The 19,107-nt window shown below is 42.6% G+C and overlaps 1 protein-coding gene across 1 annotated transcript in view; it reads right to left on the bottom strand.

Moving 5' to 3' along the window:
* Positions 1 to 19,107, bottom strand: part of KDM4A (lysine demethylase 4A) — a 59,810-nt gene that overhangs the window by 25,310 nt on the left and 15,393 nt on the right. The window contains exons 8-12 of the mRNA XM_075003565.1: positions 18,478 to 18,728; positions 17,568 to 17,758; positions 16,302 to 16,684; positions 10,715 to 10,835; positions 3,003 to 3,181 (exon numbers count right to left, since the gene is read on the bottom strand). Coding sequence (XP_074859666.1) covers positions 3,003 to 3,181; positions 10,715 to 10,835; positions 16,302 to 16,684; positions 17,568 to 17,758; positions 18,478 to 18,728 — 1,125 coding nt within the window. The remainder of the gene's footprint in view (positions 1 to 3,002; positions 3,182 to 10,714; positions 10,836 to 16,301; positions 16,685 to 17,567; positions 17,759 to 18,477; positions 18,729 to 19,107) is intronic.

Raw genomic sequence — 19,107 nt, 5'->3', positions numbered from 1 at the left:
CCTGGTTAGGTGGTCGGTAATATATTCCTAATGCTATATTCATATTAGAGGAATGAATTGTTATCCATAATGATTCTGTGGAACATTTTGATTCCTTTAGGATTTTTGTTTCATTTGATTCTATATTATCCTTCACATATAGTACCACTCTGCCTCTCGCACGACCTGTTCTGTCTTTCCGATATAATTTATATCCCGGTATGATAGTGTCCCACTGATTTTCCTCATTCCACCATGTTTCTGTGATGCCTATTATGTCAACTTCCTCCTTTGATATGAGGTACTCCAGTTCACCCATCTTATTAGACAGACTCCTAGCATTTGTGTAAAAGCACTTTAAAAAACTACCACTATTTATATGTCTGCCTTTCACAGACGCCTTGGATTTTTTTCTATGCGATTGTTTCACATCTGATCTTGCCCACATATTATTTCCCACGTTCCCTATCTGACTAACTTCTAGGGAATCCCCATCTATGGAGCCTCGTGTAAGAGAAGTCTCCGTCCAATCCACGTGCTCCCCCGCACCAATCGGCTTTCCCCCACCTCTTAGTTTAAAAACTGCTCTACGACCTTTTTAATTATCCAGTGTTCCATATCCCCTCATCCAGTCCCAGCTTCTGGCAAACGGAGGCTGGGGACACCATCCCTGGCCATCCTGTCTAAGAGCCATTGATGGACCCTGTCCTCCAGGAACTTACCTATTTCTCTTTTGAACTCTTAAGTATCTTGGCCTTACCCCACCCTGGATAAAGAGTTCCAAAGGCTGATTGTACCTGGTTCCTTTTCTTTTAAAGCCCGCTGCCTATTTCATTTGGTGGGCACTAGTTCTTTATTATGAAGAGTAAATGACATTTCCTTCTTCACTTTCTCTGTAACTGTGAAGATTGTATAGAACTATCATATTGCCCCCTGCCAGTCGTTTTTCTTCCAAGCTGAAGAGTCCTGGGTTTGTTAATTTTTCATCATATGGAAGCTGTTCCATATCAGGAATCATTTTAGTAGCTCTTCTCTGTACCTCTTCTGAGATGGGGTGACCAGATCCACAAACAACATTCAAGGTGCAAGCATATTGTGGATTTACATAGTGGCATTATGCTATTTGCCTTATTATATATCCCCTTTCCTAAAAATTCCTAACATTGGTAGCTTTTCTGACTGCTGCTGAAAACTGAGCAGATGTTTTCAGAGAACTCTACAGTGACTCCAAGACCTGTCATGAGTGGGTACACCTAATTTAGATCCCATCATTTTGTATGTACAGTTGGGATTATGTCTTCCAGTGTGCATTACTTTGCATTTTTCAACAATTCATTTCATCTGCCATTTTATTGCCCAGTCACCCAGGTTTGTGTACTTTTTACAACTATTCAGTCTGCTTTGGACTTAGATTCCTTCAGTAGTGTTTCATCGGCAAATTTTGCCACCTTACTCTTTACCCCTTTTACCAGCCAATTTATGAATGTGCTGAATAGGACTGATTCCAGTACTGGGCCCCCCAGTGACACACCTAGTTCCCACTCACCATTCTGAAAATGGACCATTCATTCTTCCCCTTTGTTTCCTATCTTTTAGATCCAGGAGAAGGCATTCTCTCTTATCCCATGACTATTTACTTTTCTTAAGAGCCTTTGGTGAGGAACCTTGCTTTCTGAAAGTCTAAATACATTATATCCACTGGGTTGTTCTTGTCCACATTTGTTGCCCCCCCTCAGAGAATTCTAATAGATTGGCAAGGCATGATTTCCATTTACAAAAAACGTGCTTAACCTTTTTCAAACAAATTGCGTTCATGCATGTGTTTGATAATTTTGTACTTTACTATGGTTTCAATCAGTTTTGCCTAGTATTGAAGTTGCACTGAGCGGTCTGTCTAATCAATCGGACTGTCCCTGGTGCCTTTTTAAAAGGGGGGGATGTCACTTGGCATTTTATGCTTCTGAAAAACCTAGTCACACAGAACTCACATTTTGTAGTGGTATTCCATGTTCTCCTAGAGCCCCACAGAATTCTCAGAGCAGCTTCAAATCCAGAGGCATTCCCATTCTATTGGGCTAGTAGATCAAGACTGTGCATGTCTGAAACACACTGTTCTGTGACAAGCAGCAACAGACATCGTGTAGGGTTACCTGTTTGTATCTCCTCTGGACTCATAGGGCCTGTCTCGTATCCAGCAGGGTATCTAGGGCACGCCTTTGCAGTGTCTAGATTTTTACAGATGCAGCCGCACAGAAGACTGCAGTGTGTTACTATACATAATACTGTTCATTTAGTTATATTCACCGCTCTCAAAATTCTAAACATACAGAACCATTTTCTACATATCCCCATAGCTGTTTCACACTCAAGGGTCCAATCTACACTTGCAACAGCATGCTGGGTACACACAGGGACATGCTGCAGTGACAAAGAGGCTGCACTCACACAACAGCGAAACGCTCTAAGCAGGAAAAGCTGCTGGAACCCTACTCCTCTACTGCCCCCCACCAAAGCTTTTCATGTTGGCTGGGAAAGGCTCCAGTAGCAGGGTGGCAGCGAGACACTGTCCTGCTAAAAAGACCAGTGTAGACCTGGGAGGAACTGCTTGGGCATATACAGAACTATGCAGTGTATACACCCTAAGGTACTGGTGTGTTCATATGCTACTCTCCTAAGTGGACACTGCATTTTCAAGGGGAAAAAAAAAGAAAATCAGAGAGCCAAGTGCTAGGTCCATAACTATGATAGGAATGTAACAAGTCTGAACTCAGCCAGAGCTGAAGAAGGAAGAGATGCAGCTCTGAAATTGACAAGGAAGGCTGATGCAATCCAAGACATTAAAGGAGACAGCAATACTGTTCACTAGACAATGCAGGTAACAGCCTGAAAAACCTTCCTTCTAAAAGGAGGAACTAAACTCACAACCAGGTAGTTTACAAAATCTTGAGGGGAGTGGCAATTGGCTTCTCCCTCCACTTCTGCCATACAAAGAACAGCTCGGGAGGAGAAGTCCAGGAGCTTACCTGGTATGTCTGGAAGAGCATGCATACAGCACAGTGAGGGGGCTGCTGAGCCATGCTTTGATTATATTCTTTTTCTGCATCAAAATTCTGAGGGCGATTCTGCCACAGCTGGCTAAGTGGTTTGGCCCAAGCCTCTGTCTCCTCAGCCTCTTCTTCAGGAGTTAGTTGCTCCGACATCTCTGCAACAAGAAATAGTTTCTTTAGTGTTAGCAACACTTCCTGCTGTCACTATGATGCAAGGAGGCCTTAGGATAACCCCCAAGGGAGTGAGTCTCTGATGGAGGGGCGAGGAGAGTACATTCATGCCAGGAAGGGTAAGGAATTTTTAAAATTCCCTGAGGTTTCTTCAGATGAGAAACAAGTGAACAGGAAACATGATATGAGTTCAGCAGAAACATTCAAGTGAGAAGTATAGGTATGCATCCTCCTGCTTACAGTGGGGGTGACCACTCTATACAAGCTCTGAGAGTAGGGGCTAAAAGGGGCAAGTTAACTTTATATCCTGCACCTGGAGGGTAACCAGGGCCTGCATGGAATGGCAAATGAAGCTCTTGTGGGGAACAGATCTGAGATAGGGGTATATGGTGGGAAGTGAGAGTGGGACAGACTACAGAAGAGGTCTGCAGTCATTCCTGGAAGGGAAAGAGGTAGCTAGGGCCAAAAAGGAGATCCAAGGGAACAGTAAACCTGGATCTTTGCTGTTGAGAGGTCAGTCAAATACGTGGCAGAAAATGGAGAAGCAAGCACAGGGAGCAGAGGACACTCTAGTGGCAAGCCAGAGATCAGCAAGGAGATAGAGATGGGGTAGGAGGAAGTGCAGGTATATAGCAGCAAGGAGTGGGACTACACAGATGTCGTCTGCTGGTTCCAGGGCTGCTGGGCTAGAATCTAGTGTGGTGAAGGGCAGACATATAGACAGTGGTAGTTTTTTAAAGTGCTTTTACACAAATGCTAGAAGTCTGTCTAATAAGATGGGTGAACTAGAGTACCTCATATTGAAGGAGGAGATTGACATAATAGGCATCACAGAAACCTGGTGCAATGAGGACAAATCAGTGGGACACAATCATACTGGGATATAAAATATATCGGAAAGACAGAACGGGTCATGCGGCTGGTGGAGTGGTACTATATGTTAAAAATAATATAGACTGAAATGAAGTAAAAATCCTAAATGAATCAAAATTGTTCCATAGAATCATTATGGATAGCAATTCCTCTAATAGGACTATGGCACTAGGAATATATTATCGACCACCTAACCAGGACAGTGATAGTGATGCTGAGATGTTAAGGGAGATTAGAGAGGCTATCAAAATAAAAAAATTCAGTAATAATAGGGGATTTCAATTATCCCCATATTGATTGGGTACATGAAACCTCAGGACGGGATTCAGAAATAAAATTTCTTGATGCCTTAAATGACTGCTTCCTGGAGCAGCTGGTACAGGAACCCACAAGGGGAGAGTCAATTCTCGCTCTAGTCCTGACTGGAACGCAGGATCTGGTCAAAGAAGTAACTATTACAGGACCGCTTGGAAATAGTGACCATAATATAACAACGTTTAATATTCCTGTGTGGGGAAGAACACCGCAGCAGTCCAACACTCTGGCATTTAATTTCAAAAAGAGGAATTATACAAAAATGAGGAGGTTAGTTAAAGAGAAATTAAAAGGTAGAGTAGCTAAAGTAAAATCCCTGCAGGCTGCATGGAAACTTTTCAAGGACACCATATTAGAGGCCCAACTTAAATGTATACCCCAAATTAAAACACACAGTAAGAGACCTAAAAAAGAGCCACCGTGGCTCAAACACCATGTAAAAGAGGCAGTGAGAGATAAAAAGGCATCCTTTAAAAAGTGGAAGTCAAATCCTAGTGAGGAAAATAGAAAGGAACATAAACACTGCCAAATTAAGTGTAAAAATGTAATAAGAAAAGCCAAAAAAGATTGAGGAACAGTTAGCCAGAAATTCAAAAAACAATAGTACAATGTTTAAGTATGTTAGAAGCAGGAAGCCCGCTAAAAAAGCGGTGGGACCCCTGGACAATAGATATATAAAAGAAGCAAATCAAGGAAGATAATGCCATTGCAGAGAAACTGAATGATTTCTTTGCTTCAGTCTTCACGGCTGAGGATATTACAGAGGTTCCCAAATCTGAGCCGTCCTTTGCAGGTGACAAATCTGACGAACTGTCCCAGATTGAAGTGTCAGTAGAAGAGGTTTTGGAACTAATTGATAAGCTAAACAGTAACAAGTCTCCAGGACCAGATGGCATTCACCAAAGCGTTCTGAAAGAACTCAAATGTGAAATTGCAGAGCTATTAATGGTGGTTTATAACCTATCCTTTAAATCAGCTTTGGTACCCAATGACTAGAAGACAGCTAATAAGAACATAAGAATGGCCATACTGGGTCAGACCAAAGGTCCATCCAGCCCAGTATCTCGTCTGCCAACAATGGCCAATGCCAGATGCCCCAGAGAAGGAGAACAGAAGACAATGATCAAGTGATTTATCTCCTGCCATCCATCTCCTGCCTTTGTACTGAAGGCTAGGGCACCATACTTTACCCTTGGCTAATAGCCATTTATGGACCTAACCTGCAAAAATTTATCAAGCTCTTTTTTAAACCCTAAGAGTCCTGGCCTTCACAGCCTCCTCTGCCAAGGAGTTCCACAGGTTGACTGTGCGCTGTGTGAAGAAAAATTTCCTTTTATTAGTTTTGAACCTACTACCCATCAATTTCATTTGGTGTCCCCTAGTTCTTGTATTATGGGAAAAGGTAAATAATTTTTCTATATTCACTTTCTCCACACCATTCATGATTTTATATACCTCTATCATATCGCCCCTCAATCGCCTCTTTTCCAAACTGAAAAGTCCCAGTCTCTCTAGCCTCTCCCCATATGGGACCCGTTCCAAACCCCCTAATCATCTTAGTCGCCCTTTTCTGAACCTTTTCTAATGCCAATATGTCTTTTTTGAGGTGAGGAGACCACATCTGCACGCAGTACTCAAGATGTGGGCGTACCATAGTTTTATATAGGGGAAGTATGATATCTTGTGTCTTATTATCTATCCCTTTTTTAATAATTCCTAACATCCTATTTGCTTTACTAACTGCCGCTGCACACTGCGTGGAGGTCTTCAGAGAAGTATCCACTATAACTCCAAGATCCCTTTCCTGATCTGTCGTAGCTAAATTTGACCCCATCATGTTGTACGTGTAATTTGGGTTATTTTTTCCAATGTGCATTACCTTACACTTACCCACATTAAATTTCATTTGCCATTTTGCTGTCCAATCACTCAGTTTGCTGAGATCTTTTTGTAGTTCTTCACAATCCCTTTTGGTTTTGACTGTCCTGAACAACTTGGTGTCATCTGCAAACTTTGCCACCTCACTGCTTACCTCATTTTCTAGATCGTTGAACAGGATCGGTCCCAGGACTGACCCCTGGGGAACACCACTAGTTACCCACCTCCATTGTGAAAATTTACCATTTATTCCAACCCTTTGTTTTCTGTCTTTCAACCAATTCCCGACCCATGAAAGGATCTTTCCTCCTATCCCATGACCGCCTAATTTACATAAAAGCCTTTGGTGTGGGACCGTGTCAAAGGCTTTCTGGAAATCTAGGTGTATTATGTCCACTGGGTGCCCCTTGTCCGCATGTTTATTAACCCCTTCAAAGAATTCTGATAGATTAGTTAGACACGACTTCCCTCTGCAGAAACCATGCTGACTTTTGCCCAACAATTCGTGCTCTTCTACGTGCCTTGCAATTTTATTCTTTACTATTGTTTCTACTAATTTGCCTGGTACTGGTGTTAGACTTATCGGTCTATAATTGCCAGGGTCTCCTCTGGAGCCTTTTTTAAATATTGGCGTTATATTGGCCGTCTTCCAGTCATTTGGTACCAAAGCGGATTTAAAGGATAGGTTACAAACCACTGTTAATAACTCCGCAATTTCACATCTGAGTTCTTTCAGAACCCTTGGGTGAATACCGTTTGGTCCTGGAGACTTGTTACTATTCAGCTTATCAGTTAACTCCAAAACCTCCTCTAATGTCACTTCAATCTGGGAGAGTTCCTCAGATTTGTCACCTAAGAAGGCTGGCTCAGATTTAGGAACCTCTGTAACACCCTCAGCCGTGAAGACTGAAGCAAAGAAATCATTTAATCGCTCCGCAATGGCACTGTCTTCCTTGATCGCTCCTTTTATATCTTTATCGTCCAAGGGCCCCACTGCTTTTTTAGTGGGCTTCCTGCTTCTAATGTATTTAAAAAACATTTTACTATCTTTTTTTAATTTTTGGCTAGCTGTTCCTCAAAATCTTTTTTGGCTTTTCTTACTACATTATGACACTTAATTTGGGAGTGTTTATGTTCCTTTCTATTTTCCTCACTAGGATTTGACTTCCACTTTTTAAAAGCTGCCCTTTTCTCTCTCACTGCCTTTTTAACATGGCTGTTAAGCCATGGTGGTTCTTTGTTAGGTCTCTTAGGCTACGTCTACACGTGAAGCCTACATCAAAGTAGCCTATTTCGATGTGGCAACATCGAAATAGGCTATTTCGATGAATAACGTCTACACGTCCTCCAGGGCTGGCAATGTCGATGTTCAACATCGACGTTGCGCAGCACCACATCGAAATAGGTGCAGCGAGGGAACGTCTACATGCCACAGTAGCACACATCAAAATAAGGATGCCAGGCACAGCTGCAGACAGGGTCACAGGGCGGACTCAACAGCCAGCCGCTCCCTTAAAGGGCCCCTCCCAGACACACTTGCACTAAACAGCACAAGATACACAGAGCCGACAACGAGTTGCAGACCCTGTGCATGCAGCATGAATCCCCCCGCTGCAGCAGCAGCAGCCAGAAGCCCTGGGCTAAGGGCTGCTGCACACGGTGACCATAGAGCCCCGCACAGGCTGGAGAGGCAGCGTCTCTCAACCCCCCAGCTGATGGCTGCCATGGAGGACCCCACAATTTCGACGTTGCGGGACGCGGATCGTCTACACGGTCCCTACTTCGACGTTGAACGTCGAAGTAGGGCGCTATTCCGATCCCCTCATGAGGTTAGCGACTTCGACGTCTCGCTGCCTAACGTTGAAGTTAGTGCCGCTACTTCGAAGTAGCGTGCACGTGTAGACGCAGCTTTACTGTGTTTTTTTATTTGGGGTATACATTTAAGTTGGGCCTCTAGTATGGTGTCTTTAAACAGTTTCCATGCAGCTTCCAGGGATTTTAGTTTAGTTACTCTACCTTTCAGTTTCTGTCTAACTAGCTTCCGCATTTTAGTGTAATTCCCCTTTTTGAAACAAAATGCCGAAGTGTTTGACCGCTGAGGTGTTCTTCCCAACACAGGAATATTAAAAGTTATTATATTGTGGTCACTATTTCCAAGCGGTCCAGTAACAGTTACCTCTTGGACCAGATCCTGCGTTCCAGTGAGGACTAGAGCGAGAATTGACTCTCCCCGTGTGGGTTCCTGTACTAGCTGCTCCAAGAAGCAGTCATTTAAGGCATCAAGAAATTTAATCTCTGAATCCCATCCTGAGGTGACATGTACCCAATCAATATGGGGATAATTGAATGGGTAAGTCTAACGTCAGTACCGGGCAAATTAGTAGAAACAATAGTAAAGAATAAAATTGTCAGACACGTTGAAGAACATGATTTGTTGGGCAAAAGTCAAAATGGTTTCTCTAAAGGGAAGTCGTGTCTTACTAATCTATTAGAGTTCTTTGAAGGGGTTAATAAGCATGCAGACAGGGGGGATCCAGTGGACATAATATACTTAGATTTCCAGAAAGCCTTTGACAAGGTCCCTCACCAAAGACTCTTATGTAAATTAGGTTGTCATGGGACAGGAGGAAAGATCCTTTCATGGATTGGGAATTGGTTAAAAGACAGAAAACAAAGGGTTGGAATAAATGGTAAATTTTCCACAATGGAGGGGGGTAACTAGTGATGCTCACCAAGGGTCAGTCCTGGGACAAATCCTGTTCAACTTGTTCATCAGTGATCTAGAGAAAAGGAGTAAGCAGTGAGGTGGCAAAGTTTGCAGATGATACCAAGCTGTTCAGGACAGTCAAAGCCAAAGTAGATTGTGAAGAACTTCAAAAAGATCTCAGCAAACTGAGTGACTGGGCAGCAAAATGGCAAATGAAATTTAATGTGGGTAAGTGTAAGGTAATGCACATTGGGAAAAATAACCCCAATTATACATACAATGATGGGGGCAAATTTAGATTCAACGGATCAGGAAAGGGATCTTGGAATTATAGTGGATAGTTCTCTGAAAACATCCATGCAGTGTGCAGCGGCAGTCAGTAAAGCAAATAGGATGTTAGGAATTATTAAAAAAGGGGTAAAGAATAAGACGAAGAATATCATACTTCCCCTATATAAAACTATGGTACGCCCACATCTTGAGTACTGCACGCAGATGTGGTCTCCCTCACCTCAAAAAAGATATATTGGCGTTCGAAAAAGTTCAGAAAAAAGGGCAACTAAAATGATTAAGGGTTTGGAAAGGGTCCCATATGAGGAGAGGCTAGAGAGACTGGGACTTTTCAGTCTAGAAAAGAGGAGATTGAGGGGCGTTATGATAGAGGTGTATAAAATCATGAATGTTGTGGAGAAAGTGAATATTGAAAAGTTATTTACTTGGTCCCATAATATAAGAACTAGAGGACACCAAATGAAATTAATGGGTAGTAGGTTCAAAATTAATAAAAGAAAATTTTTCTTCACACAGCGCACAGTCAACCTGTGGAACTCCTTGCCGGAGGAGGCTGTGAAGGCCAGCACTCTAACAGAGTTTAAAACAGAGCTTGATAAATTTTTGGAGGTTAGGTCCATAAATGGCTATTAGCCAAGGGTAAAGAATGGTGCCCCTAGCCTTTCGTCAAAGGCTGGAGACAGATGGCAGGAGACAAATCGCTTGATCATTGTCTTTGGTTCACCTCCTCTGGGGCACCTGGCACTGGCCACTGTTGGCAGACAAGATACTGAGCTGGATGGACCTTTGGTTTCACCCAGTATGGCCGTTCTTATGTTCCCCTGCTACCCATTTGCAGACTTGGAAAGGAAGACTGTGCGCAACAGTGTCTGGACAGCTTGTATAGTGGGACTCCTTTCCCAGAAGGCACGGCAGGCTGCAGTAACCTGTCTGGATACCCAAGTCACAGATCGGAAGCACACGGAGTAACAGCCTGGTGTTCACAGTGCACACGACCAGTGAAATAAAAAGGCAAATTCCCAGGCCCAGTCATAAGGAGGAGAACCTGGAGTGAGGTGAACCCCTTCACACTGCTCCAACAAGCTGATGATTTGATCAGATTCAAAGAATATACAAGCCAAATGGCCAGCCAAGAATATCTATAGGACTAGTTAATGGATTATTGCAAAAGTCCAAGAAAGCATCAACTGTGGAACACAGAAATGGAGTTCAGATGCTATTAGAGTTTAACTGGTGTGCTGAATTGTGACTTAAAAAAAATCAGATTCCCAAGGAAGTGGGAAAGAGTAAACACCAAAGAACACCAGAACTAAGAACACTTCCTAGACTGGAGAGAAAAGTCACATGCCTAGATACGCCTTCATGGAACGTACCATATTGTCCTCCTACACCTGGACATCCAAGGCCTCCCCAGGCAGCAGAATCCTCCCCCACTGAAGTATTTAGAACTTACCATCATCACTGATACAGTCTTTAACCACAAGAGGATGATGACGAGGAAGTTTGCTCAAAGGCTGGCGACGACCCTTTGACTTCTTACTCTCTTTAATTGATTGCATGTACACCTTTGCAACCTGGACAAGGCAAAGCAGCAACTTAGCAACCATCATTTTACAACCATGCAGATCCATTGTGGCTCAACAAGTTGAAAAAGAGTTCACTTTTACAAGACAGTAAAACAAGTACTTCCATAACATATATTAAACTTTTGCAAGCATAAATCCAAAGTATTGGAAAACCAATACTTCACCATTGTACTTTTACAGGATAGCCAGACAGTAAAGTGACTGTTCTCATTGGTCAAGCATAGTGAAATGCACAAAATTAAAACAGTCACCAATTAGTTGTGAAACTTAAGATCTGTTGTGTAATCCACATGGGATAAGGTAACGAGTCCTAGACCAGCAGGTTACCCATGTTTGTTTACATAAGACACTAGCCAACTAGACAAGTTAAAAAACAGTGATAAGTGGTCTAAAAGGTTCCTAGTAACATCCTGTGCTAGTATGAAGACAAGCAGAAATATACTAGAAATGGGAGGACACCTTTACAGGGGATGTCACCTAAGTGCGTTTTGATGAGTTAATGGAGGAGGCTGCCATGATCTTCTGGATATTGCTTATGGAAGGGAATGAAGTGCTTGCTACTAAAAAGGCTGGCAGGAGGCATGGACTGGAGGTTACGAGCTTTGCTTTTTGAACTGGTGTTGTCCCACAACATTTCCAGGGAACCCAGTGCAACATTGTTGACCGCTGCCATACTGACCCTAAAAGATGTCCTCACTAGATCAAACCAGAGAAAAGAACCAAATGACCATTACACTGCTTCAGGCTTTGGTTAAAATTCTGAACCCCTGAAATATAACCAAGGTTCCCATAGTCATCCAGTCTTCCACCACTCTTCTTCCCCCACCTTATTGCTTCTCTTCCCCCCGGCACAAATCTGACTTAGTAGTGTTGCAAAAGCCAGAGTTACCTGGGCAAGCTGTGAACCCGGGATCAGAAATGCAGCTAAAAGCAATGCCTTAAACACCACACTAAGGAAAGTTTGCCAAATCTCTATGAGGTTGATAAGCCACACGCTAGGTCTGTAATTTGTCTGTGACTAGGATGTAAGCTGATTTCTCTCACCTCTCCAAAGATCTCCTCCCCCACCTCCTGTGACCATCTAGTCACACCTCCTCTATAAGAGATAGTAGGGTAATTCTTGAATTGATTCCCGTTTGAACTAGAAAAATCTTTTAGAAAAACATCAAATCTTGATTTAAAGATTTTCCAGTAATGGAGGATCCACCCCAACTCTTAGAAATGGCTCCAATTGTTAATTGCTCTGACTATTAAAAAACAGTGAGGCTTATTTCCTGTCTGAATTTGGTTAGCTTCTGAACTTGGTTAGCATCATCTTCCCATCACCAGATCTAGTAACTTTCTCAGAGAGCCTCAAGAGATCTCTATCCTCAAACTTCCGTTCCCTCTGTAGGAACGCATGCACTGATCAAAAAAATCACACTGTAACCATCTCTTGCTTAAACTGGTAACTGAGCTCCTTCACTTTTTCATAAGAAGTATGTTTCCAACCCTTTAATCTCTTTCATGGCTCCCTCTGAGCCATCTCAAATTTATCACCACCACCTGGCTGCCAAAAACTGAGCACAGTATTCCAGCAGCAGTCACACCAGGGCCGAGCATAGAGATAATCCATCTATTTCGACTCAAAATTCCACCGTTTATACATCTACGAGTTGAATTAGCCTGTCAGGCCCTGGCGTCAAACACAGAACATATGTTCCATCAACCATCCATCACAACCTTTCCAGAGTCGCCGCTTCCCAGCGCAGAGCCTGCCATTCTGTAGGTATGATCTTACATTGACTGTACTGAATCATACATTGTTAGACTGCATGTATCTTAAGAGAAATCCAGGTAGTGCCGTATCAGTGACCTGTTCTATTAATTATCTATCATTCTCCTAATCTCTGGGCCATTATTAAAAAAGCTTCCAGACCATAGATAAAAATATTACATAGCATCAGGCCAAGAAGTGATCCCTGCAGAACCGCACGAGAAAACAACTGCTTAATGAGTCCCCTTTTACAATTACATTTTGAGACCCATCAATCAGTTAATCACCTCTGAATTTATTTAATGTGTTTTACTTGAACAATCGTGTCATAAGTAAATACCTTACAGAAGCCTATGTATCTTACATCCACACTTATCAGCCAAGCATTCCCTCTGCAAAACAAAATAGTTTAACAATCTATTTTCTATTAACTCTTGTTAACTAAGTTGATTAACATTAATACCCTCTTAACATTAATACCCTCTTTTAACTTTGTATAAATCAAGTCCTGTATCAGCAGTTCCATTCTTGTGACCAGGTATGTCGTCAGAATGATAGGCCTAGAATTACCATGGCCAGCCCATGTACTAGTTTTCCTCCAGTCCTCTGGAATGTTCCAAGGGTTACTGCTCAATTAGTGGTCCAGAGAGCTCCTTAGCCAGCTCTTTTAATAAGCTCAGGACCAAATTATCCAGACCTGCTGATTTAAAGAGGTCTGCCTTTAGGAGCTGATGTTTAAACATCCTCATGAGTTACTAGTGGAATGAAAAAGTGCTTCATCACAATGAACACACAAGTCTGACTCTCCTGCTCCACTCCAACACAGAAGAGAAATATTTAAATGAACACTTTAGTACTATTGACAATTCTGTCACTTCCATCTATTAATGGATTAATACCATTTGTACAGTTTTTTTTGTTCCCCATATACTTAACCCATTGGCTTTATAAAAGAGAAATAAATGGCCAGTAGCATTAATCGCTTTTCTACAGTTTCTAGGTTCTAGTTTCTGCTCATGAAAAAACAACCATATACTTGTATAAATGCTTTCACTTTTCTCTAAGTATTTTTATTTATCTATTTTGTTAAATCAAAAAGTCTAGTTTCTTGACTGTTGCTTTTCTGTCTGTGTAGTAAAATATTCCTCAATTCCTAGTCATTCACATGTTGTGCATTAACTGTAACAACTGATGTGACTCATAACTTTTTGTAATTTAGTAAATATGGCCTTTTAGAGGACACCAAGTATAGGTAGTATCAGTTTGGATTTTCTGTTTGGTGGGTTCTCTCTCTCCCTCTCTCTCTCACCCCCACCCCCAAATCATGCTTACTTGATAAACTGATACTTTGTTTTAAAAAGGGAGAACAATTCTCTTTTAGCAGGATGAGCTCAAAAATCTATGTGGGCTAAATGTACCCTGCCAAACTACAGTTATTAAAATAATGTGTATGTTTCTTACCATAAAAAAAAAAACTATCCAAAGGGAATGTGGAAAAATAGCTGTACTGCTTTCATTTTCATTTCAATTTTTTTTTATAGAACATAAGAAAGGCCATACTGGGTCAGACCAAAGGTCTATCTAAAACAGAATCCTGTCTTCCAACAGTGGCCGATGCCAGGTGCCTCAGAGTGAATCAAGTGATCCACTCCTGTCATCCATTCCCAACTTCCAGCAAACAGTGGCTAGGGACCCACCCCATCCACGCTAGCTAACAGCTATTGCAATTCTCCATGCATTTATCTAGTTCTCTTTCAAACCCTAACAAAATAACTTATTAGGTGAGCTTTTGTGGGACAGACCCACTTCTTCAGACCAAGAAGTGGGTCTGTCCCACAAAAGCTCACCTAATAAATTATTTTGTTAGTCTTTAAAGTGCTACTTGACTGCTTTTTTGTTTTTATAGTATATAGACTAGCACGGCTCCCTCTCTGTTACTATTCTTTCAAGCCCCGTTATAGTCTTGGCCTTCACAGCAACTTCCAGCAAAGAATTCCAGAGTTGAACGAGTGTTGTGTGAAGACATACTTTCTTTTGTTTGTTTTAAATCTGTTGCCTATTAATTTCATTTGCCGGCTACGCTCCTGTATTTTAAGTAGTAAAACAACACTTCCTTTCTCAGACACATCATAATTTTATAAACCTCTATCAGACCCCTTTTAGTCATCTTTTTCCCAACTAGAAAGTTCCAGTCTTATTAATCTCCTCCTCATATGAAAACTGTTTCAATAAATCATTTCTGCTGCCCTTTTTTGAACCTTTCCCAATTTCTATATATTGAGATGGGTCACTACATCTACCCTCAATATAAGGGAATACCACAGATTTAGAGAAGCAATAGGATATATTCTACTGTATCTTTCACAGTGATCACCAACTGTCAATTATGATCAACTAGTCAGTCAATCCTGGGGAGTTTCCCAGTTGTTCACAATTGATAGGCTCCCTTGCCTGTCCCACCTCATGTGCCAGCCCATTCCTGGGAGCAGCCAGTGCAGCCCCACATATATGTGGGAGAGAGGGGGCCAGAGTTTTAGCATGGTGCTCCTGCCTCCAAGCACTGCCCCCCACAACTCCCACTGGCTGGGAATGGGAACTGTGTCCAATGGGATTTGTGAGGGGGGTGCAGGGGGAAAAAGGGGCAGCATGCAGAGCCACGCAGCTCCAGAGGTGCATTGCTGCCTTCCAGGGGAGGCATGGGTCTTGAAGTAGGCAGGGAGGCTACCTCAGCCCTGCTGCACTGCCATTTGGGATCTGAGGACAGCAAATGCTGCTCAACAAGAGGCCACACACCAGCCCCCAGCCTCTCCCACAGCTCACACCCAATACCCTCTCCTACCCTCCAATACCCTGACCTGACCCTGCTCCCAGAGCTAGCACCCTGCACCCCCTCCTGTTGTACCAGCCCAGTGAAAATGAGTGTGCAGGGCAGTAGGAAAAGAAGGAGGAGTGAACACAGTGGGGCTTTTGGGAAGAGACAGGGCAGATCTTGTGTTTCCCTTAAGTTCAGAAAGTGATCTTGAGCATACAAGAAAGTTGGAGACCACCGATCTATCCCACTCATAAGAATTCCCAACAGTGTTAGCTTTGGCTGACGCTGCACATTGAATGGATGGTTTTCAAAGAATTATCCTCAATGACTTTATGACCTTTGAGTAGTAGACGCTAATTTACACTCTGTTTTTATATATATATATAAAAATGAATGAAGATTTAGTAAAAATTGGACAAGTTTTTATGATGGCTATATACACTAGGTATAAGCCAACAATAACCTGACATGAATCTCATGTGTTGTTGGTCCCAAGATACCTTTTATCCAGCTGACAAATCTGTTAAAATGTTGATTTTTAGAGATTAGAGGTGATAAAGGAATTTGGGTTTCAAAATGTGTGATTTGTTTTTACTTGTGCCCTTTGTTGCACTATATAGCTAAAGGAAAGATTTCTCTCAATCCAGTTTGTGAAGTGACAGTACTGAAACACTGATAGTCTGATAATCTAAATTAATACTACACTTAGGTCCCATTTTATGTAAATTAAATGACAGCGATTTCCAAGCAAGGAGAGCTGTTGTTACACTGATACCAGAAGAACGGAACGCCCGAGTGCAATAAATGCAGGACACTTACAATCTAACAAACCCACCAGATTCACCTCAGAATATTGAACGTCTCAACTTTTCCCATGAATTCGTACCTCTGCAAGCTCCTGCTCATTCACACTAGCTGTAGTGCTGGCTTTCTTCCCTGAAGTATGCTCACTGTCAGCCCCACTGCCATCTCCTTTAGCATAGCTATGAACAGTAAGAACCCCCGCTTGGCCAACAGTTCTTCTGGGCAATAGTTCAGCTGACTCCGAGTCTGAAGAAACAGAATACGCCGGAGAGCAGGACTGAAGGCTGAAAGCTGAATTCTGTTTCGGAGCAGTGAGGGCTGAGGTGGAACTGACAGAATGAGGAATGGAAAGATCCAATGCAGCTGCCTCTTGCTCTTCTTCCTCCTCCTCCTCCTCCTCCTCCTCCTCCTCCAGTTTCACATTTTTCAGTTCTTCAAATTTGACTTCTGAAGAATCCATGTCATCTGGAACAAAGACAGATTGTTGATGAAATCAGGACATCTTAGAGACTACCTTGATTTAGACATCAAGAAGTGATGGGAAGAGACAAGCACCAGACAGGAGACTCCTGGCTGTGCAGAAGGAATGACACGTACAATCAGGAAATGGCAGCTGATCTGTTCAAACAGTTGGTCAAGGAGGTTCACACACTGCTTAGCGAGGAGGAACCTATAGCGAGCGATGCATGTGCTTTACTGACTGACCTTTTCTTCTCTGTCTGTTCACTTGTCTAATGTCATAGATGTGCTCAGGCCAGGACAGCTGAAGCACCCAAAATATTTTCAGAAAGAAAAACGATGAAACAGAAAGACTAGAGAAGTCAAAGCTAGAAAGGCCAGCTTTCTTACAGAAAACTCAATCACTTCCTCTTCCCTTTGAGGCTCCTTGTAAATAAGACACCAGGAACATATTCAGTCAACCAAGAAATAACAACATATAGTTGTCTACACCCATGTGCTTCCCCTCCCCTTCTCCCTGTTCATGTTTGTCTTCTTTCCCTCCTGTTCTTAACCAGAGGTACCACCTATATGCATGGTGAGAACATAAAAATAAAAATCACTTAAACAAGCAGTAGTTGCCATACAAACCAGTGCTGGAGGCAACAGTGTCAGAAGCCCAAGGAACAGAAGGCCCTGAATTGAAAGCTGGCTAAAGAGGGATTCTGATGAAGGAACCCCAGGCACATGAATATTCCAAACATTCTGCTTGCCATAGGTGTCAAACTCAAACGGCCATTTATTTAGGAAGAAATTACCTGGATTCAGCACCAGTGCTGTTGATCTGTCTGACCCTGAAAACACAAACATATCGTACCGCACAGGAAGGGAGAACTTGAGAAGCAATTACCTGGTACTGGAAGTCCATCTTCACGGTGCTGCACAAGCTCATGAGTGGATCTGACATGCGGCTCTGCCACTTCCATCTCATACTGCACAGGGTTCAGCTCCTCCTTAGGAAAGGCCTCACTCTGACTCACCTCTTGGGGCACCTCAAGGCAGATTCTGTGCCTCTTGGTTCCTATGCGGTGCTTGGGCAGACTGCAGAAAACAAAACCACAAGTAATTAATACCACTGAATACGTAAGTGAAATGTCAGGTCAGTACCTTCATGAAATGCCTGGTTTGGTCAGACACCGCATGCCAGGAACTTTAGACAACGGACTGGGCAAGCTATGTGGTCTCTTGGCTATTTCAAAATATCCTTGTGTCTTACTATTCATTCATGAATTCTCTAAGACTCAGAACACACAATTAACACACGCCAGAACACATCCAGAGACATCTCCTCCCCTGAAGTAGCATAAGCCTCACTGTTTGAAAGACATTTAACAGTAACTTCTTGAATAGCAAATAAATTATTGCTTAAGCAACAATTAATAGGAATTGTGTACAATCACAGCAGCTCCAGATGGATTCTGCTTGAATCTGGCCCTGGAAAATGGTTCCACAATCCCAAAGGAATGCTTCTTTGTTCTGGTCTCCAAACACCTCTCTGCTCCCCAACTTCAGTTGTTGTTCAGCAAATGACCCACTTAGGCAAACCATTATAGCAATAAGCTGGTGATGTTGTATGGTTCCCTGCCATTTCCACACACTCTCTCTCTCTGACCTAACCACTTAAGAGTAAAGCCTCTTCCTGCATCATGAACCAGCCCAGTTCCAGTTTATCCTGCTCCACAGCAGCATATAGCATTCCAATGCAGCAAGTTGCACTGGCTTGTCATTGAACAGGGTGCATTCACCACTATGTGACAAACCTCTTCTTCTCATCCATGTCCGCGTCCTCTTTACATGCCTCCTCAGTTTCTATCTCTTCAGTGCACTGTTTCCCATTCTTGACTTGCTGGAGGAGCTCCCCCTTGAAGAACTCTGCTGCCTCTGGTGTTGGAAGAGTGTGGTCAATGACAGCCACATCTTTCCCTGCTTTCCAAAGCTTGTAGCGATCTGGCTGGTACTTCTTCACAAACACATCCATGGAGATCTTCACCATATCTTTCCGACAAGAACACTGCAGTTGCACAGAAAGCCAATTACACAAGCATTTTATTTTTCAGCCCAATACTATGAGTCTGCTCTTTCATAGCTCAACTGATACAATCCATCTTCAAGTGGTGGGACTCACATGCCTAGAATTCCCCTGGCCCAGGCTATCCACATACAACAACTGGGTGATCAGTGAGCGTAAAGATTAAATTAATTGTCCACAATCACATGGAAAAGTCAAAAAATGACAGCACAGAAATAAGGAGAGAAAACAAGCTGCTAGACAAGAAGAAATACCACACCAGTCTCTCTCAGCCCAATGGCAGTTATCCACTCAGTTGAGAGGATCAGCCCAATTTGCAGGTTGTTGGAACTCCTCCCCATCCACAGACTTTTAGCCAATA

The sequence above is a fragment of the Carettochelys insculpta genome, chromosome 9, assembly GCF_033958435.1.
Source record: "Carettochelys insculpta isolate YL-2023 chromosome 9, ASM3395843v1, whole genome shotgun sequence".
Lineage (NCBI taxonomy): Eukaryota > Metazoa > Chordata > Testudines > Carettochelyidae > Carettochelys > Carettochelys insculpta.
This window is presented reverse-complemented; position numbering and strand designations above follow the sequence as displayed.